At 42.7% G+C, this 22,704-nt stretch overlaps 1 protein-coding gene across 1 annotated transcript; it reads left to right on the forward strand.

Moving 5' to 3' along the window:
- Window positions 1–380: 380 nt before the first annotated feature.
- On the forward strand, window positions 381–22,269 carry SMIM13 (small integral membrane protein 13). Its single transcript, XM_087930853.1, has 2 exons — window positions 381–1,270; window positions 17,146–22,269. Exons 1-2 carry the CDS (start codon window positions 1,195–1,197, stop codon window positions 17,340–17,342), a joined length of 273 nt encoding a protein of 90 aa, XP_087786979.1. The 5' UTR covers window positions 381–1,194; the 3' UTR covers window positions 17,343–22,269.
- Window positions 22,270–22,704: the final 435 nt, after the last annotated feature.

Raw genomic sequence — 22,704 nt, forward strand, 5'->3', positions numbered from 1 at the left:
GACAGCTCTCGCTTCTCACATGCCCTCGGTTCGCAGGAGTGTTTATTTTACAACGGCGCCGAAGAAAACAAAAGAATCATCGAAGCATTTTAATAATAATAATAATAATAATAATAATAATAATAATAATAATAATAATAATAATAATAATAATAATAATAATAATAATAATAATAATAATAATAATAATAATAATAATATGTAAAAAAATGCTCGTAAACTCCACGCCACAAACGCCTCTCAGAGCCTCTTAAAACGGATTCAGATTTAGCCCTCATGGATTTCGAAGCCGTCAGAACGCTGCCCTTTGGGCGGGCACGTTCGTTCCCAGAGGATGATGGGAATTAAAGTCCTTGTTGCATTTCCCGGCCACCTGACAGATACCCAGAGCTCCCACACTGAACTACAAGTTTCCACAGATTCGCGGCAAGGGCGGCGAATCATATCCGGGTGACAGGAAATGACACTTTCGCGCCCCCCCTTCATCTTTTCCCTACACCCCCCCCCCCTCTTCCTCTCGTTCATTTTGCAGCTGCCCGGTTTTCGGCGCAGAGGAAAAAACCATTCTGCACCAAGAGGTGGGGTGGGGAGTCTCGCTTTTTTTTTTTTGCCCCTCCTGCCGCAGGGAACAATGGAACCGTCTAAGGATCGGGGCAAGGAAGACGCCGTGCCTGGGTTCTTCTGATCGGGGTGAGGTGGGGGAGCCGCAGTCTATCCCGCCAGCCTTTCCCCCCCCTATTCTTCGGCCGCGGATTGGCTTCGTCGCTCCAGAAAGCCTATGGGTAAAATTCCCGGTCTTCTTCGCTAGTTTATACCAGCCCCTTAGCACTCATGCCGCCGCTGCTGCAGCTGTTGCTTCCTTTTTCGCCTTTGGAACTCCCTGCCTCTTGATTGCTGGCGCAGAGTTCTTGGAAGAGAAGAGCGGAGCAGAAGCAGAACCATCATGGTCCTTACGCATCCAGGATTGGGGTTTGTGCCCCTTTCCTTCCCACTTCCTCTCCTTCTGGCCGATTTCTAAAGGGGGCCGATTGCCCCCTGCCGCCTCCTTTCTCCCTCTGCCTGCTCCACTTCCTCGTAGCCGGTGGGGATGTCGCGATCGCCTTCTCCTCTTCCTCCTTCCTCTTCCTCCTCCGCCTTCTTCACCCGGTCAGGCAGATCGAAACCGTCCTAAGATCTTCGCGGACCGCAGGGAAGATGTTGCAAAGTATTGGCCTGACTCTCCTGGTCATCGTGGCTACCTTGTTTTTTGTCTTGCTCTTCATGCTCTGTGGTGAGTAACAGACCCGCCCTCGGAGGCCAGATGCTGTTTTCCTAATATAAGATTTAACAATATTATTATTATTTCTCTTTCTGAGGATTGTTTGAAGCTTCCTTGCCACTGGAAGTAGGTCAGACCGCATAAGTCTTGTGCCCCCGCCTGGGTGGAGAGTTGTAAAACGTATTGATCAATCCAATAGTAAAAATAAATGCATTTTTTTTAAACACCTATGGGGGAAATGTTCTGAAAACAAGTCCCTAAAGGGATGTCTTTTAATACTTGTCACTTAACAAACAGGATCTGGCTGGTGGCCCGGTGGAATTGGGGAATGCCATTTGGCTTGGTGAAAATGAATGGTGTGGGTGGCGAAAGGAGGAGGTTATTGGGGAGTTTCTATAAAGACACATATCCAAAGAATTTATTGAAAGGCATTTGTCTTACAAAAAAAAGCCAAGAAGGGACTCTTGCTAAATTAGCTAGTTGCTGAAGACTCAATCCTGGCAAATTTTGTGATGGAAGTGAAGCATACCTGTTAATTTAACCTCACGTTTATGCCAGTGGCCTTTAAATGAAAAGAAATATTTTAATTTAGTGGCAAGGGCCCAAAATAGTGTGGAATAAAATCATGTTCCAGGCTATTTCTAAATACCTTTGTGGTTATTTAACAGCCTTCTTCAATCTGCTGCCCTCTAGCTGTGTTTCAAGTACAACTCTTCATTTCCCACTTATGGTAACAAGACTTTTGTGTTAGGCTGCTTACAGACACTTGAGAGCTTGCAACTGTCAAAGCAATTCCTTGCCCAGGGCTATATGAAATAATTTATTTTCTTCTGTTACTGAGCTCCACTCAGGCAGTGTTTAATGCAAAACCTACCTTCCCCTAGGCAACACTAGGATAATTTTGCATGGCATTGGACATATATTGATGGAAGTCCAGAATGAAGCAGTGAGGGCTGATTATACTTTGCCTCTGAAAAGATGTCAGCCACAGCTTCTGGAAATTGAACTGCACCACAGCCATTCATCCTGAAAGCTCATCACTGCTTCATTGGTGTAAAAGCCTGCACCAGAAATCCAAAATGTTTATTATCTCCTACGTAAAACTCATAAAGTCAGCATTAAATCACATATATAGAGGTTGTGACTTGGGAGTCCTATTAAAAGAAGATATTTCTTGGAAAAAGGGGAAGGAGAAAAGTTGTGAATAGCTAATATGGGACCTTGTGTGCCTTTGAATTAATGTGAAGTTAGTCAGACCGTAAAATCAGATATGAACTGTTACAATCTTTATCAAAATGTGTATTTCTGTCCTCTTTCTATTTCTCCTTATTTATCCCCTATCGCCTCTTTCATCAACTCTCCCTTCTGTTCCAGAGATGAAAGAAGGGTTTTCTTAACACATTTATTAATGACCTTCTGAGGAAATTAAGATAAAGTTTATGGGAACCTCCACTGGTTCCACTGGGAATTCGGTAGTCTAGTTGTATATTAGTGTATTAGACTGCTCATCCTGGGACTTGCTGATCTTACACATCTGGAGGGTTAGTTCCAGGTTGGAAAGATTGATCAGTGGATAATGCAATGTCATTACACCGAGTTATACTAAAAGAGTTCAACTGAGTCATGACATATTTTGACTAATGCTTGCTAAATACGCTTTAAATGACTGGATGTATATAGTACACTAATCAAAACCAAATAAATGATTTATATGCTAATGGATACTTTCCCCCTCCAGAAGATCATTTCTCTGAATAAAAGACATGTCTGGGCATGCTTCATCCAAATTCATAGGGTTCACTGATTTTCCTATGATTGAGCTAAACATTTAGTGTTGGAAACATCTGGAGGACTTCTAATCAGATCATCCAGGATCCTGATTGGCCAGTTTTTGTGTTTCCTTTCTTAGATGCTATTCTCAGCCCCCTTAAGGAACACCTCCCCCCAAGATTAACTGTCTGATTTTCAAATTTTCAAAAGAGGAAAGCCCAGTTCCTGCTGTAAAGTTTCAGAGAACTATTATCTGATAAAACAAAATTTGCTAAATAAAGTTTGTTGTAAACTGCAGCTTGCCATTTCTGATTCCTTTCTGCTGGATTTTTTAATGTATTGAATTGGGTGCTGGAGTTACATTTTTTTTCCTCCTAGCCTATGATATGATCTTAGGTGCCAGGTGCAAATGCTTAGCTGATTCTCAAGGAGTGACAAGAAAACTTGGAAAGTGCCCTTCTCTAGATATGTAGCTTTTAAGTCCGATTCTCACGTGTTCTGCCTGAGGATTGTTGTAACAGCAATTATGTAGTGAAGTTTCAGCAACTTGGCTTTGATTCCTAGAGACTGATAGAGAAATCTTTGTTTTCTTGGAGTTGTGTCACCAGTAACCCATCTCTTTTCTATGAACATTCTGATCATTCTTTTTTATCCCACCCATCCACCTTATCCTGTTGTTTTTCTCTTCCCTTAATTTTGCAAGAATAATATTTTTTCTATATCCTCATCTGGCCTGAGCCAATCTAGTGTAGTGATTAAGGCTTCAGGCTAAAAACCAGAAGGCCATTGCTTCTAGTGTTGCCTTGGGCACAAAGCCAACTGAGTGACCTTGGGCCAGTCTCTCCCTCTTAGCCTTAGAAAGCAGGCCAAAGCAATCCATTTCCAAAAAAACCACACCAAGAAAACTTCAGGTACTTGACCAGGGAGGCACATGGAGTCAACACTGACTCAAAAGGCCCCCCAAACAAAGATCCATTTACATCTTATGCCCAAAGCATGTGAATTTATCTTTGCAAATCATTTCCTCAAAGGAGCAATCTGTTTTTATGTCACCCAGGACTAATGGATTACTTCTTTTAATACATGGTGTTTTATTCATCTCCATGTAAGTGTCTACATCCCATGAAGTACAATAAGCAAACCCTTGCTTGCATAAAGAATTACTGCAATTCATTTAGAGATGTGCAAATTTATTTGCATCTTGCTTCTTTGGTATATTACCAATCTTTCTCTAGATCCCCAAAATCATGTTCTATATTTATGGACATAAGAGTTGTTTTCACTTTGTTATCTGCCATTTCTCCACAGCTTTATATAGTTGAATGGAACGTTGTTTTTTTTAACCTATGGCTGGTGCTTTCCTGTTTAGTAGCTGTTTCAATGCCTGTCATACCTAATTTTTAATTTAGTTCCTGAATGTATTTTTCCCTACAAATGTTTCATTTATTCTATAAACTTGTTTATAAAGGATTTCAGTACAGTTCCATCTACCTTTAATCTCGTTTGCTGATATCAGATCTCTTTAGTGGTTGGAAGTTTCTACTTTAGCTATGGATTTTCTTTCTTAAAAGAAATTTCTTATGTTCTTTTTATTATATTATTCCATTTGTTCACACCCTTGACTGAGATAGTGTTCCTTGCCTTTTCTTGTTTGATATTGAAAGTTAGTATTCAACTATCCTACGTTCTTCCTGCCACTTGACTTTCTTCTTTGAAAGTTTGGACATATAGGTTTGACAATCTCATTTCTTCAGGTAGCTCATCAGACTGACTTTCACGCAAGCATATGAAATCTGTTCCTTACACTGATTTTTAACATTAGCAATAGCACTATAAGTTATAAGCCATCAGGAAAAAAATGCTTATATAACAGAATATAGAGAGCAGGACAGGGGCTTCATATATTGGGTTATATATATTTTCTTCCTGATGGCTTAGATGGAGCCTCTGTCCTACTTAAATATATGGAGCTTCTGTCCTGCTCTATATATTCATACATCTTGCCTAGGAACAGCAAGTATAGCAATAGCACTTAGACTTATATACCACTTCACAGAGCTTTACAGCTCTCTCTAAGCGATTTACAGAGTCAGCATATTGCCCCCAACAATCTGGGTCATTTTACTGAAGGATGGAAGGCTGAGTCAACCTTGAGCCGGTCAAAATTGAATTCCTGGTGTGAGCAGTGAGTTAGCCTGCAATACTGCATTCTAACCACTTTGCCACCATAGCTCTTATAATCTGACAATAGGTTTCTCACGTCATAGCTTACTTGCATGCACACCTATTCCCTTCAAATAGCTCACCTATTTGATATCATTCATTATCTCTTCCAAAGATTGTACATAGATGTACCAGAGCTGACTGGATTGTGTTTGTCTTCCATTTCCTCTCATGCAGTTGATTTGCTTTCAATGATAGCAGTAGAACATGATGTTCAGGTTTAGAATCTGTGGTGGTGGTGGTGTTTTTGGCCTGGCAATAATGAATTATTTTTGCAGAACTCTAACCTGTCTCCCGATACTGGGTTTATTTTGATGCATATCTATCATTCCAGATTCCTTCATTTCTCCAAATTCTGCATTTAGTTCTTCTTGCAGTTTGTCATTAAATTTATCAAGATCTTCTTTTGTTGTGTCTCTTACAGGAGAACACAACATGTTAACACCCACATTCCCTGAATGTCCACTAAAAGATGAGCCCATCTTTTATTAGATTGTGGGCAAGTGCATACATAGCAATGCCAATTGGGGAGGATATTATTTATATTGTATTCCTTCTTCCAAGTTTTATCTTGGAGTTCCTTCTCCTAGGTGGAGAAAGATTGGTTGGTTTTCCTCAGACCTCCAGAACCCCTATTGTGAATTGCTGTTAGCTTTCCTCCTTCCCCTTTGACCTTATCAGCAAGAGTAACCCCTCTTAGAAGCCCTTGTTCCTTCCAGATGTCTCTCTCAGGCTTAACTGAACCATATCATGAAGGTGATCTTTCAAGAGTCAAATCCATGTCAAATGGGGCCCAATAATCTATCCTACCTTGGATGGTCAGAGCTGCATGTGCGTCCTCACTTGTACATTTGTGAACCTAGCCAGAGGATCACTCCAGATTCTAATATAATTCTAATACAATGGGGAAGAGTTGGGGGGAAAAAACTTGCCAGTGGGAATTCTCTGTAATTACTATACTTAATTGGATCCATTGGGATAGTTTTGTTTCATTTTTGCTCTTGCTTTTAGAGTTACCCTTGATTGCCTTATCTAAGATCTTTGATCCTTGTCAGGTCAAAGAAGAGAAGAACGCTAATAAAACAAAATGGAAGAGTGAGAATTTACAGTTTTGGAAGAGAGAAAATATGAGCTTGATTAAAAAAAAATACGGGTGGAATCCTCCCTTCTTTGTTAATCCACTTCTACTTGGTTGACTAATCTCAACATTGCAAGACGTGATCTGATGTATTGAAAAAATACACCCATGACCTTAATATCTTTTTGGTGAATTCAGTTGTGAAACAGATATAGCTCGTTTACCTTGATTTGACCTTAGTTGACTTCAGAATCGCCTCACTGGAAAATTGAGGATTGCAAAACAACTTGGCAATTGCATTAAATACGGAGCTAGAACAACTACATTATGTTTTAGATTGTATGGCCGGAAGATTACAAAAAAAATTACCCCAAGAAACTGTTCTTTCTTGATCAAGCTGGGCTAAAATGAACTGCCACTTTTTAATTCTTGTAATCAAAAAATAAAAGCCCAAGATTAATATGACTCTGGTAGATTATAAGCTCACTTAATGATAGAGTTTCATCACAATTGTGCAGTAAAGCTTCTATAGGTTGCTAAATAAAAGGTTTCCTTACTCTTCCTTGTGATATTATCTTAGGCGATTCTTCTTATGCCAGTTTAGATCTGATGACAAGAACGAAGATATATTCAGCATAATTTAGTCATGGCATGTTTCTTAAGTCCTACTTGATTCTTATGGTCGATCAGTTGGAGTGCGCGTAAGAATAATGTTAGTGGAAACATTGAAAATAAAATAGATGGAAGAAGGACCTTTTCATTGATATACCAAATTTAAAATATGCCCAAAATAGCCTATAGTAGAAGTCTTAGATTGGAAATACACCACTGCATGCATCTTGAAATGATGCAGTCCAGATAAGATAGTCCTATCGTTTGTTCTGCTGAATGTATACATTGGCACAAGTTTTCTTTGAATAGCCTGAAAATCAAATACTAAACGATCATGATTCCATATCTATGTTGCAACCATTGCAACATGCAGAGTGATTGGGAAGAGAACCTCGTATGTGTAACAATTATCTCCTTTTGTGGGGCGGAGAAAGAAAAAGGATTCGAGATCACCTCTATACTTCCTCCTGCAAACAAAGATGTTCACAAGGGCTGGGTTCGTGCATTTCACTAAGCTACAGATCTTTAGTTAGAAACCACAAATGGCTGGCTTCATGTGCAAGCCACGTTATGACTGAGATGGTTAATGAAGGTAGTCACTCTTAAAATCCTTTTTATGATGTAGAGAAGGAATAGACCACATGCAACATTTTCTGCCAATCCAAGGACAGCGAGACTCCACTTTTTACCTAATTTGTTCAGCATGTCACAAACCTAACTAAAGCCCAGTTTTACCCCAGACATGCTGACGTATTTTCTCCAGATGAGCTGTTCAAAGCATCCATGACTGGGAGGTGCTTCTGTCTCTCGTGCGATAGGCTGGACTTAATTCTGAGGACATTCCTTCTCCTCCATGGGACTCTTCCTTAGCGTCCCCAGTTTTTGCTCAGCCTTCGTACGAACAGGCAGCATTCTCTCTTCCCATGGCTGGAATAGGAATAAAGACCTCATCAGCAAGATAAAGGTTTGATTGCAGCATTTCGGCTGCCTTTGGGCTCCACGTGTCATCAAGGAGCCCCAGGGATCTTCCTACAGCAATTCACATCTGGCTGTCAGAGCTCGTTTAATTTCGCTGAGAGTGCTATTGGCGCTCAGAGAGTGGATCGAACGCGACACCTCATGGTAGGAGAAAACTTCCCTTGCCATTGCTACCAGTAGATTACAGCCGTGCCGTTGTGAAACAGCGAGTGTGGCTCCTGTTCGTACAGCAGTAAACGGCCTGAGGCTTTTCCCCCATGGAGAGAACGCTGAAGCGGGGGGCCTTTCCCCTCCCTGTTCTTTTTGGAGCCGTTTGTGAGGCTTTTGCCCCCAGATTAGCTTCCAGGCGGGATATTACTGCTGAATCAGCCCAGCACGCCAAATTAACAGCCGGTGCCATTTTGGAACATCATTGGCTGCATGGTGGTGCACCAGCACCTTAAATAAATCAGCTGGTGGGAGGCATATCTCAACCAGGGCTGTCTCTATACAGTTCCAAGGGGACCTTCAGCCTTAATCCCCTACCCCTGGGATTTCACTGAAAAAATTTAGTTGGCTAAGCCCTCACAGCCCATTCTTTCAGCAGAACAACAGGCAGCACCTAGGCCAAAGTCTGCCTGTTCACTGAAGCTGTTGCAGGCCTAGAACAGACTCACAATAGAATCTTGGATCTGTCAGTGCAATCCACACAGCAATCCACTGTGCGAAACACAGTCCTATAAGACTAACCTAGTACCTCAGCAGCAGTACCTGTACCACGAAGGGCCCCTGAGGCCACATTTACTCTAACAGCGGCAGGCCTCCATCCGGAGGAATCTCTCCCATAGGAGATCCCGGTGCAGATGAGAGCTTGGATGGAGCTAGCAATAAGACAGGGCATCGCAATGGGGGTGCAGCAAGCCATTCTGGCTAGACAGCAATCAGTTGCCCTTGACTATGATTTCCAATCATTACGGTCACAAAGTAGAGCGGAGTCCACTCATCCTCAGGTACTTCCCCAAGGGGAGATTTATACAACCCCACACATGTCTGACCAGGACAGGGAAGACCAAACAGACCAATTGGAACAGGTTGAGTCAAGTTCCTCACATGGCAGCAATCCAGCCCTGTCAGAGGCGGAACACCTAGAGAAGGGCATGTCAGATGATGAGGGTCTAGTCCCGGATCAACTGACATTTACTGGTTCCGCCCTCAGCTGTTTAAGTCCCTTTTGTTCAAGGCGAAAAACAGCACTTCTTGACAAACGGACCAACGGACTCAACCAACACTAACACAGGAGGAGTCGGAGGACTTAATCTTCTCTCAACCTGTCACCGAGATGGACGTAATTCCCATTCCACAAATGTTCTCTGATTTGGTCCAAAAACAATGGGCCTCCACTTCTGCATATCCCATCCTCTTGGGATACGGCGGAAAGTTTTACAATCTGGTACCAGATTTTTCTAACTGCCTGAACACTCCCGAGGTCGATGAACCCGTGGTAGCTCTAGCATCCACCACCACCATTCCCAGTGAGGTGGAGAAAGTCCTTAAACCGGAGGAAAAAAGCAGACGCATGGGCCATCAGAGTGGCCACAGCTGCATCTTTTTTACCAGATCCTCCCTAAGATGGCTCCGTCACATGAGAGAATCTATCCCTGCCTCAAATACCAGAGCGCATCAGGACATAGCCAAATTGACAATTAAATTCGGTTAAATTCTCATCAAGAGCCATAGCATCCCAAGTTACAGCATGATGATTACTCTGGCTCAGACATTGTCAAGCTTACACCAAGCATAAGTGGAAGCTTGCTTCATCTCCAATTACAGGAAACAAATTGTTTGGGACTGCCCTTGATCCGCTCTTGGTAGAATCCAGAAATAAGAAAAAGATCCTTCCCTCTCTTTTTCGTCAATCTGATAATAGGAGTTCCCAGCCCTTTCGAAGGAGGTCCTTTCATCCCTTCTACCAGGTATCATATTCCCCAAGATTCCATAGACCCTCTGGGTACAGGCAGGGGCAGCAGTCAAAAATTTTGAAACTGAAATGAAAGGGGAGGGCAGACAAGGAGATCTTTTCACAGGGCAGAAAGCAAGGCATTCCGCCGCCCCAAGTAACACCTGCTGAGACTCCCATTGGCGGACAGCTGAAACTGTTTGCAGATCAATGGGATTCCTCAACCTCAGATACCTGGGTCAGAGAGACCATCAGATCTGGTCTCTCCCTAGAATTCCAATTCACACACCTGAATTTCTTTATGGCATGTCTGGCTTCAAGAGACCCTGTTAAAAGGACTTATGGATACCGCAATCCACCATTTGCTAGAGATCTACGCAATTCAACCAGTGTCACCAGATCAACCAGGGCAAGGATATTACTCACACCTTTTTGTGATTCCAAAGAGTTCAGGGGGGATGGAGAGCAATTTTAGACCTAAAACGCCTCAACCGCTCTCTGGTATACCGGAAGTTTAAAATGAGCACATTGCAATCAATACTGCTCAATATCAGACAGGGTGACATTCTAATGTCAATAGACTTAACGGAGGTGTATTTGCATATCCCGATTAGACTCTTGCACAGCAGGTTCCTGAGATGCTGTTATAACAACCAACACTTTGAGTATGTAGCCCTGCCGTTTGGACTAGCATTCTCCCACCCCCGGACCTTTACTAAGATTCTGGCAGTTGACTGCCCATCTCAGGAGTAGGCCAGATGACTGCAGTGTTATCTTGATGACATTTTACTTTTGTCATCATCCAGTCGGCAAGCTGAAATAGACACTCAGATGGTTATCTGATGGTGATCTACAGACTCCCCAACAGCATGGGTTCTCTATAAACTGGGCAAAGAGTCATTTGACTCCATCGACTTGCCTTACTCACCTGGGAGCCATCATAGATACAGTAACGGGGAAGGTTTCCCTCTCTCTGGGAATAGGACAGGATAGCATTAGACAGTTGTCCAGGGAGATTAGAACACTCAAACGAGTACCTGTGGCCCACTTGTCTAAATTATTAGGGAAAATGATCTCATGCATCTCTATTTTTCCCTGGGCCTGGCTTCATGCCAGAACCCTCCAATGGTTCCTACTGCTGTACCAACAGTCTGGAAGGAGCTACTCAAAGTCCAGGATCACTGTTCCATCAAAGGTCCTAATATCACTTCATTGGTGGACCACAACAAGTATCAACAAGGGCTGTTGTTTCAAGGACCCTCACAGATTGACTATCAGATGCCAGCTTGTTTGGGTGGGGAGCACACTTGCCAGTCCCTCACAGCTCAAGGTCTCTTGTCTACTACAGAGCAGACTTGCAGCATAAACTGGCTGGAACTCAGAGCAGTCCACCTGGCTCTTTGCAGTTTCTTCCCCCAGATTCAGGCCTAGCATGTCCTCATCTTAACCAACAGTGTGACAACATAGGTCCACATAAACAGACAAGGTGGCACACACTCAAAACAACTCATGAGGGAGGCAGAGAGACTGCCTTTTGGCAGAAAAGAACATAATCTCCATCAAAGTGGAACACATCTCAGGTCTGTCAAACACCGAGGCAGACTGGTTGAGCAGGCCACTGTCGACCATTCAGAGTGGCACCTGCATCTGAGATTGTTCCAGGAGATGGCGCAGAGGTTTGGTCAACCGGTCATAGACTTGTTTGCCTCACCTCTGAACACACAGGTCCTGAGGTTCATGTCCAGATACCTGTCTCAAGGAGTGGAGGACGTCAATGCTCTTAGTTGCTGCTGGCCTCCAGGTCTTCTGTATGCCTTTCCCCCACTTCCACTGATTCCCAGGGTGGTCCAGAAACTTTTAGAAGAGAAGGCAGAGCTATTGTTGGTGGTACTATACTGGCTCAGACGTCCATGGTTCATGGATGTCAGGGACCTATTGACAGCAAAACCGTGGAGAATACTGCCAGACAAAGTATCACTCACTCAGGGTCCAATTTGACATCCGGACCCACAATGGCTGCACCTCACCATATGGAGATTGAGCGGAGATGTCTGAAAGGTGAAAAACTTTGTAGCAAGGTCATCTGTACCATCCAAGCAGCCAGATGCCCTTCAATGAATCATATATACAACACCGCATGGACTATTTTCTGTAGATGGTGTGTTAGGTCAAGAATAGACCCCACTTTTCTGTCAGTGGTGCACGTGCTGGACTTCCTACAGGAAGGTTTAGACAAGGGACACTTTGCACAGACAGGTGGCGGCACTTGCTTTGGTCATCACCTGGGGGGACCTGAGGTCCATTGCCCATCACCCAAGAATACGCAGCTTTATTTGTAGGGCCCCAAATCTAAGACCCCCAGTGGTGCACCGTTATCCCACCTGGGACTTAAACAAGGTACTCACAATGCTCATGAAACACCCCTTTGAGCCCCTGAAAACCACGAGTCTCTCCTTACATACAAGGTGGTTTTCTTAGTAGCAATAACATTGGCAAGATGAATTTCGGAACTGGCTACCTTATCAGTCAGACAAGACCTCTGTATTTTCCATTCTGACAGAGTGGTTCTTTGTCCAGATCCAACCTTCACCCCAAGAATAAATTCGGCATTTCACAGAACAAAGGAGCTTATACTTCCGAGTTTCTGCCCGAGACCAGCTCATGGTCTTGAGCATCAATGGCATTGACTAGGTGTGAGATGTGCTCTCCATATGTACATAGTTTTTAGGAAGACAGAGGCACTCTTTGTCTCCTTTCAACCAACCACTCAAGGACGCAAGGTCACATCATTAACTGTGGGCAGGTGGCTGAGAGCTGCGATTACTAAGACTTATGAGACTCAGTCATTGCCAATGCCCAGAGGCATCACAGTGCATTCAACCAGGAGTGCTGCAACATTGGCTGTGTGGGCCACACAAGCACCGATAGAAGAAATTTGTAGAGTGGCAACTTGGGTCTCGCCGTCGCCTTTCATCAGGCACTATAAGATAGATGTCTTTGCATCTGCAGAGGCCACCTTCAGTAGGAGAGTTTTATAAAGGGTCCACAGGGACCAAGAGGGGACTCACACCAGATGGAGACCCTCCTGTAGGACATGCCAAGTTTTGGTATGTCCCAGTCATGGATGCTCTGAACAACTCATCTGGAGAATGGGTGTTGGTACTTATCTGGTACACCCTTTCTCTTTGAACTGTGAAGAGCATCCAGCCCCACCCAGATTCTGTCTGGTGGGGTCCTATTCTGGCCAAGCATTCAAACATTGGTGAAGAAGAAAGAAGATGATCTCATCACTTCGACTTCGCCAAAATTGGGGACGCTAAGGAGGAGTCCCGTGGAGGAGGAGGAATGTCCTCAGAATTAAGCCCAGCCTATTGCACGAGAGACAGAAGCACCTCTCAGTCATGGATGCTCTTCACAGCTCACAGAGAAAGGGCGTATCAGGTAAGAACCAGTGCCCATTCTATGCAGGTTAGAATAACTACTCTACAAATTGCTTTGCATGCCAACATACTATTGTCCATAACCCACATGTTAGGAGGTATATGCTGCATACCCACACAGACTTTTCAATAAGTCACTTTCGAATAGGAGAACAATACTATCCCTTTGGATTTGCTGGCTCTTATACAGGCTATCCCTCCCCCCCCCCCCCATAGTTTTAGTTGTTTTTCATTTAGAGCCATAATGTTTATATCCAGATGAATACAGTTTACCTCTTGTGGAATTCCTCCTTTATCCATCCCTCATTATAAAAATCTCTCTTTTATGGATTCTCAAATCCATTGATGTTCAAAAAATATGCAAGGGTTTTTTTGAAATTTCAGGTCTCTTCATCTGTCAAGACTGAACTGAAAGCAAGTTAAGAGTGGCAAAGAAGAAAGGGACTGATGATAATAACTCTATTGGTATTAAGTTCTGTGTTTTTACTAAGGAGCATAAGATGGCGCACATTCTTTCCACCAAAATAGCATTCAAAAAACCCAGGAGCATGAAACGGGTTGACTGGATGACCTTATTGTTATGAGGTTATAACCCAGGTGCAATTTCCTGGAGGACCTACAGGCTTGTCTCTTCAGCTATTAGCTTTTTGGAAATGATCTCACTGATTCATAACAAGAACATTTTCAGTCATTTTAGAAGGCCTCCTTATAGTGCGCGATCGACAATAGGACAGCAGCCACACCAATGTCTGTTTATTGGTAGCTCCTGTACAGAGTTACTCCGTCTGAGGTCACTGCAGCACTTAAGAGCATGACATCTAGTGCTCCGGGCTTGGATCGCATTCCTGCTGCCGATCTCTTGACCTGGCACCAACCATCTCTAGCAGCTTATTACGACTTGCTACTAGCTGCCGGCGGCCCACCAGAACATCTAGCCTGTTCGAGGGTGACCTTCCTTCCTAAGACGGACGATCCATCGCCCTATCTCGATTGCCTCTACCATTCTCCGTGCCTTTCATAAGATCCTGGCATGTCGTCTCTGTGATACCCTTCAATTTTTGCCCTTCCAGCATGTTTTTTTCCAGCAGGATGGCTGCCTTGAGGCGATGACCCTTCTCCACACCATTCTTTGAAGGGCCCATACAAAGCGTGAACCTTGTGCGATGCTGTTTCTGGACATTGCCAAGGCATTTGACACCGTATCCCATCACATATTGTTTTGTGTCACTGTAGCTGCTGGTCTACCACCTCACTTGGTGTCGTACCTTCGGCACCTTTACGAGTGGTCCACGGTCCAACTTGCAGGAACCTCTACAACTTGTGGTCTGGCAAGGCAATCCTCTGTCTCCGCTTTTTTTCATCATGGTCGTCAAGGACATCATCACAGTTTCTCTGCCCAGTGTTGGGTATGACCTCGATGGCCATTGGATCAGCAGTATCGTTTATGCTGATGACCTGGTTCTGTTTGTGGAGAAGTTCCCTTGGCTTCAAGAAAAACTACATCTTTTATCCGAAGCCCTTACTCAAGCCGGAATGGCGTTAAATGCCAAGAAGTCCCTGGGCCTCACCATTGCCAGGGACGGAAAGAGAAAGTGCGTGACCCTGTTACCAATCACCTACGAGTGCGAGGGTGGCAGCATCAACCCTCTTGGGCCAGGGGATTCAGTTCACTATCTCGGCCTTCAGTTTAACTGGAAGGGCTGTGTTGATCCCCAAGCACACCGGCAAATTGGACACTCTGCTCCAGGAGCTCTTGCGGGCACCGCTAAAGCTGCAACAGCAGATGCTGTTGAATGTTACTACAAACATTTTTGGTGCCCAAATTCATCCATGAACTCATACTTGGTCACGCACAGGTACAGTCTGAGAAAACTGGACTGTCTGATCTGTGCAGCAGTGAGGCGCTGGCTGCGATTGCCCAAAGATACCCCCTTGGGCTACTTCCATGCACATGTCAAAGATGAAGGCCTGGGGGTGCCTTGTTTTTCTACTTCTATCCCATTGCTCCAGGCGTCGCAACTCGAGAAGATAGCATTCCATCCCACCATGCTGTTTCAGATCGTTCAGCACCAGGATGCATTTGGTCTTCTGTGGTGCCGGATGAACCAGCCGTGCAGAGTTAACGCTGCTGCTGTAACAACGAAGGCTGAGGCACGGGAGGAGTGGAAGACTGCACTCCTGACATCCTTCGAAGGTCGGGAGCTGGGGGTCCCCAGGATCGACGCAGCCAGCCACAATTGGCTATTACGCCCCTCCCAAGTATTCCCCTGCCTGTATCTAAGGGGGATCCAGTTGAGGGGTGGAGTGCTCTCTACAAGATCAAAGAGTGCGTGGGGTGCCAATCACCAGACCACTGACAAGACTTGTAGGGAAGCTTACTGGGCTCTGGAGATGATCAACCACATCCTGCAAGTTTGTGAGGTGACGCATGATGCCCGATGTGCACAACACGGTTGTGCCGTGGATCAATTCCTGCGACGGCAAGGCCTCTGTCCGAGTGTCGAGTTCATCATAACATCTGGCACTTCATTCATTAAACCGAATTTACTTGTGGAGGTGATGAACCAGCTCTGGGGTGTGGATGTGTCCATAGAGTCTGGTTACCAAGTGCGGGAGCCCTGGAACATCAAGGTCTCCAAATACAGACAGCCTGACCGCATCACCGATATTCACTGTTGGGCCGCTGTTCCCCCTTCCATCTCAGTGCACCACCTCCCTGTCATTATTTCTAACCGGGGACTGCTTTATGAACCATCCGGCACTGGGTTATGGACTTTGGGCTTGAGCTGCAGGGACTGCATGGACATTGGTCTCCTAATCATTGCAGGCTCACTCAAATGTTACGATGTTTACATGCGTGGAACTGGGAAAGATTGAGTCCGGATCTTGGGTGACATGTGATTAATGACACTGCCATAAGTGGCAACTCCACTAGTGTGACCATCTTTAGTGAATTTTTGCTCTCAGAGAGGTTCGCTCCTCTGATAATTTATGATAACTGCAGGGCTGTCAAACTCCTGGCCCATGGGCCAGATGAGTCACACACTGATCACACTTATGCCCAGTTTAGCAAAGGGGGTTAAAAGTCCTGATATGTCACATGACACCATGCATTTGACACCTCTGTTATAGTGGGATCCTTTCCTTCATTGTCCCTCCTGCCTCCTGATCCTTGTTTGACCATTTTTGATAAAATACTTATATGATTAATGGAAAAAACCTTAATTATACCTTGTTGCTAACAACTGGTAGATAAAAGATAAGATTTGTATTGGTAGTTATTTATTTATTGACTAGGTTTACCTGTCCATGAATGTAATAGATCAGTGAGACGTAAATACATTATTAGCTAGCTGATGCAGAAAGGAAGTTTAGATCAGGGATATCAATAGCACTTTGATTTATATCCCACATCACAGTGCTTTACAGCCCTCTCTAAGCAGTTTACAGAGTTAGCATGTTGCTCCCAACAATCTGGGTCCTCACTTTACCCTTTGGAAGGATGGAAAGGCTGAGCCGGTGAGATTTGAACTGCCGAACTGCTGGCAGTCAGCAGAATTAGCCTGCAATACTACAATCTAACCACTGTGCCACCAAGGCTCTTAGAAAAGAGAGAAAGTAGATAGAAAGTGATCAGTGCACAGGCAAGGTTTCTAATCCACAGTAGATGTTTAGTTTTGCGTTTCCAACTTAATGGTTTTTTGTAACTTTACTAAGGATTGACGTTTTTGAACTTGTTTGGACAGTCCTATTTGTATAAGATTGCTGGCATCATATTGCACTGTATATTTTGAATGGCTGTGGGGTGCAACCCTTAATGTTCCCTTTGTTTTTCCTGGCAACTCTGTAGGTTGGTGCGTGGTCTGGCAGCTCTTCTTATCCAAGTTTAAGTTCCTACGAGAGCTGATTGGAGACGCAGGGTCCCAACAAGAGGACAGCGAAAATGCAAAACCAGAAGCTGAACCGGATGAGCTGCTGCTCACTCCACAGAGAAGTAGGCAGAAACCTGCACGTCAGCGAAAGGGACTGGCCGAAGAAGCAAGCTAAAATGAAATGCCTGGGTAATTTCCAAACAAGTGACGAGCAACGTCGATTAAATGGTTTGTTTCTACCAATGTCCTAAGCAAGACAACCAAACTATTTCCAAAGAAGTTCAGAGAACTTTTTTAAAAAACAAAACAAAATGGCAGTAGGGGAAGAGAATGAAAAGCAAGAAACATCTTATCCTTTCTGGGCAGGGTTACAAGGAAGAGAACTACAGGAGTAATTTTCTGTTCCTCACCGATTATGCCTAGTTTTTGCACAAAGGTGAACACGATCAACTGTTGGCTAATGACATCTTTATAAGACTATTATTAATAGCAATTAACCTTTGTTCTTTGTGTATCCATTTTGTATAGAAATATGTGTATGAATTCTGAATATTTCTAATAGGTGTCACCCTCCCACAGAATAAGGACTGTAGAGAGGCTCCATCAGTCAACTTAAACATAATCAGGAAATGAAATTCGGCCTTGGATTGTATGTCTGTTTTCAAGCTTCTTTACAAATGAAAACATTTTGCCAGATTAGTGCATAACTGTAAATGTTTAAGGAAATCCCTTCTGTTTTTCCTTAATATAGAAAAGAGGAGCATCTGTTACAAATCCTCATCTGATATCGTTTTTTAAAAGAAACTAATCAGTTGGCTTTAAAATGGAACTTTTCCTCGTTTGCCTTTTTTTTTTTTTGCACCAAAAATCAACAAACTAAATACCGAATTCCAATGTAGCTCCAGGGATTATATTTTATTACAGTCTCAATGTTGTGCTTAATGGTTTGACCAAGAACTTTGTAATTAGTGTTGTTTTTTTTCCAACTTTTAACAGCTACATCTGATGAGCACTCACAGTTCTGCTTGAATTAGGTATAAAGCAGGCCAGATAGTAGCAATCAAAGTTGTAGCTAAAACTGAACTAGAATATATACTGACTTTGAACTTTGAATTGGTGCTAAAGAATTATTATCACGGTCATGATTATGACACCTAGCTGCTTCTTGGACTCCCTGGTGCACTTTTGTTGGACGTTCTTGATGCTGTGCTCCACATTTTTAATTTTGCTAAGCAGAACGCATAGATAAGGCTCTTAATAGTTCACAGTTGCTAAAAACAAACCCTCCTGATGCCTACAATTGATGGCTCTGTTCTCTTGGAAAGCTTTTTTGACCTTTGGAGGCTTAAATGTGGATGAAGAACTTTGTTGATTTTATTTATTTTCCAGTAGCATTTGAGTAGGTAAATGACTTTTAACGATCTGTTCAGTATTGACAAGCTCGCAAGTGGGTTTGTAGCTTTTTCCCTTCCTCCCCGTGACATCCTGCCATTCAGCTGTATGCAGTGGTTGCCTTATTGTTCATCTTTTTGTGGCTGCTGTTGTTCTTTGCAGCATATATCAAACAGGGCTTAGGATTGCTTGTAGTATTTGTCAGCTGGCTTTTGCCCCTAAAAAAAAAAAAGTAACATGCAATGCTCCGTCCTTGAATACAAGATCTTACCAATAAACATCTGTTTTTTGTTTTTGTTTTCAATAAAAACCACTTCTAGCTGTACATGGTAGAAGCAAGTACTTGAAATAATGCCAGTTGTATTAAGTGTATTCAGAGTAATCGGACTCAGGTTTTCTCATTTACCACAGACACAATATTTTCTTTACAGGATTTATATGCTGACATGACATGCTTAATAATGTCAGGGTTTTTTTTCCCCCCATGTACTCAAAAATGGTTATAGGTACCATTTCTGTTTATCCAAACAAATAACCAGTCTTTTATTCCTCCTGGAATAAAATTTGAGATTCTAATCCAATGAGACAGTAGATGTAATGAGGGAGAGGTGGACCGTAAACTATCTCAGTCCCATGCCATGGTAGAATTTGAGTTTAAGTGTGAAGATTTTATTTGATTCAGTAGAGTAAAGTAGAATAAGTTAGGGAAGCTTTTGTGTGTGTGTTTTTTTTTCAAAGGGAAACCAGGAAGCCATTTCTTCCTGACATCCTGAGATACAGCTAACACTGTCCCACAAGTGATGCTGCTGGTACAACTTTGGTACGAATGATTCTGCTTCCCAGAATGTAACGCCACATACATTGGACAAACCAACAGGAGAATAAATGCACGCATTGCAGAACACAAAAACGCAGTCAGAAAAGAAGAAGATGCTTCCTCCCTTTTCCAGCACCTTAAAGCCACAGGACATGAAATTAATTTTGAGGGAACCAAATTAATCTCCAATACTGAACACTTCAACAAGAGAATAATCAGGGAAGCCATTGAAATAGAGAAACGCCCCCATAACATGAATAAATGGGATGATACCTCCCGCCTACCAGACATCTGGAAACTAGCCCTTATCAACAAACGAGTCCCAGCCACGAAAACCAACACCAGACCCAAAACGACACACGACGCCACCACCAATCTCCCTCACCAGACTCAAACCCAAACCCATCCCAGAGACGAAAGGCAACCACCATCCAGAAACCAGACCACGGCTGCATCACCAACTGCCAAACACCCTGACCCCCAAACTAAGCAAACTCACACATGCCATGAACCCAGACCTCAAACTTGGAGCCAAACCAAAACCCGGAATGTTACATCACAGCGAAGAGGAAAGTTAAGCTCAAAAATTTTGTTTTTGCATGACAATGCTTGACCACACACAGCAAATCACACTTGAGAAGTCCTGAATGCTTTCAAGTGGGAGATTTTTCCTCATCCGCCCTACAGCCCCGATCTTGCACCAAGCAACTATCTCTTGTTTCCGAGGATGAAGACCTGGCTTGGAAAATTTTTGCTCAAAATTTTTGAGCTTAACTTTCCTCTACACTTGTTCTGAATTGCTTTTCTTAGTTTTTCAATTTTTCAATTAAAATTTCAATCAGTTTATGGTTTTTTGCCAACAAAAACCTTATCGCTGATCGTACCTCACAACTCTCAGGATTTTCAATTGCAGCACACATTTCAAACGTTTGCTGTGAAATAATGGGCAACGATACAAACCTCCCACTAGCACAACTAGATGCAGACTGAGCGGCAGATGCACAGACCAAAGATGGTCGCGCTAGCTCCGCCCCTTCTTGCTACAGACGAAAACGTAATCTATTTTGTGGATAGCCCTCGTATAACATATAACATATAACATAACGTTATATATATATGCTTGATACAGAGTTCCAGGTCTTTTCTGAATTATGTAAGAAATCTCAGTTTTCCGTCTACATAATCTGTCCCTTGGTGATGCATGGCCATTAATTTTTTTTTTTTTTAAAGTCACAGATTGATTCACAGATATGTCTTACTAGTGAACTCATAAAAGTGGAAGGCTCTGGGGACATTAATGAAGGCCTTTAGTTTTCTTGATGTCAAATTGATGAATGTGCAACATCCATGCAGGACAAGACAAAAAAGTAACAATGGTGGCTGCTACCAGGTAATCAATAAACTCTTCCCTCTGTTTATTTGTATCGTGAGGCTTCCCATGGTGCAGTCAGTCATTCTACCAATTTGAGCACAAGATACAATGCAGACGAGGTAAGAGCAAAAACAATTTTGCATTTTACATATGTCATTCCCATCCAAGAATTTGGGGAAGTGAGGGAGGATGGACGGTTTCAAAATTGGATAAAATAAGAATTTAAAAACATGCTATGTTGCTGCTCGTGCACGTGTGTGTCAGGTTTTACCTAATTAAGTAGAACTGGGTCAGTCATTTGCCCCAAAGCTAAAGTTATTCACTGTGTTAAATGGTGAATTGAAGCTGTGGTTTGGTCCATTTCAATGTATTCTTTCAGCTAATCATGGAATGCAAGACACTAACACAAACTAAAATACATGTATTTGTATAGTTTCAGAAGACAGAGGTTTAGCAATGTAATTGAAAGGAGCCTCTTTTTTAAAAAAAGGACGTTCGAAAAGTAAACTTATATGTGTGAATTTTAGACAGCAGCTTTATCTCTTGTGATTTTATGATTGATTCAGTGCAAGTCCTATGCAATCTTATTCAGATTTCAATGATGCTCAGTGGCAAATCAGGGTGTGCTAAACACTGGCCATTATCCAGTTTATTTGCAGTCTCTCCCTGAGAAATAGCATTGAATCAGGTTACGATAAATGGCAGCGGCACCATTTTGTGTATGAAACACACAGGTTCACATTGTTTTATGATTAGAGTTTTCTGCGTTCCAAAAGTAAACTTAGATGTGTGAATGTTAGAAACAGCTTTATCTCATGTGATTTTATGATCGATTCAGTGCAAGTCTTATTCAGATTTCAGTGATGCTCAGTAGCAAATCAGGGTGTGCTAAACAATGGCCATTATCCAGTTTATTTGCAATCTCTTTCTCCCTGGGAAATAGCATTGAATCCGATTGTGATAAATGGCAACAGCACCATTTTGTGTATGAAACACACAGGTTCACATTGTTTTATTTGAGTTTTGCCATTTCTGCGTTCCAAGAGTAAACTTATATTGGTGACTGTTAGACAACATTCAATCTCTCATATGATTTTATGGTCGATTCAATGCACATCTTATTCAGATTTCAATGATGCTTAGTGGCAAATCGGTGTGTGCTAAACACTGGCCATTATCCAGTTTATTTGCAGTCTCTCCCGGGGAAATAGCATTGAATCAGATGATAAACGGCAACAGCACCATTTTGTGTATGAAACACAGATTCAGATTGTTTTATGATTAGAGTTTTGCCACTTCTAAAATGGCTCAGGCTCGACGCTCAACAAGGAAACAGTTTATTTTAATGTGTATTCCTTTCTTGGACAAATGCTGCATTCCATGCAAGGTTAAGCTTTTTCTGTGCTCCTCGGTATATGGGAAAAAAAACTATACTAATTGCTCCTATGCTCTCTATATTCATCATGTTATTCTTTTTATTTAAAACATTAAAACATGACAAATAAAATGTTAATAAGCCAACTTGTTGTAAATGCCCTTCTTTCTTCATATTTATTATAATGGTGTCCACTGTCAAAAGATTTTAAATGAAGCACAAAATCACCGAGACCAAAATCCCCAGCAAATGAGAAAAACCATTAATCTTTAAGGCTGAGGTGCTAACCAAATAAAAAGTTTATGAATTGTTTGCAACTTGGAGTTGAGGGGGTCTTGATAATAAGTGAATGTATTTTTAATTTGGTATAGTGCAACATAAAAGGGAGCAAAGGATCAGGCCTGAACTGGTAATAGGACATGAAGTTTGTTTTTAATTTAACTTAAAAAGGTTATATCTGGTAAATATTTGTTTCAGCTGCTATTTCAAATGAGTCTCATACAGGCCTCTGTAAGGCACAGCCAAGCTCTTGCAAAGAATGCCTTTGCAAATTTGTGAGGAAGGTGGAATAATTCTCAAAG

Source organism: Pseudonaja textilis, chromosome 3 (assembly GCF_049901715.1).
Source record: "Pseudonaja textilis isolate UNSWEBS1 chromosome 3, rPseTex1.2, whole genome shotgun sequence".
In the NCBI taxonomy this organism is placed as follows: domain Eukaryota; kingdom Metazoa; phylum Chordata; class Lepidosauria; order Squamata; family Elapidae; genus Pseudonaja; species Pseudonaja textilis.

Bases quoted from the DNA above. Each gene is read 5' to 3' on its own strand.
- SMIM13 (XM_087930853.1), top strand. From the start codon at position 1,195: ATGTTGCAAAGTATTGGCCTGACTCTCCTGGTCATCGTGGCTACCTTG. The intron at 1,271-17,145 runs GTGAGTAACAGA...GCAACTCTGTAG, and splicing joins CTTGCTCTTCATGCTCTGTG to GTTGGTGCGTGGTCTGGCAG.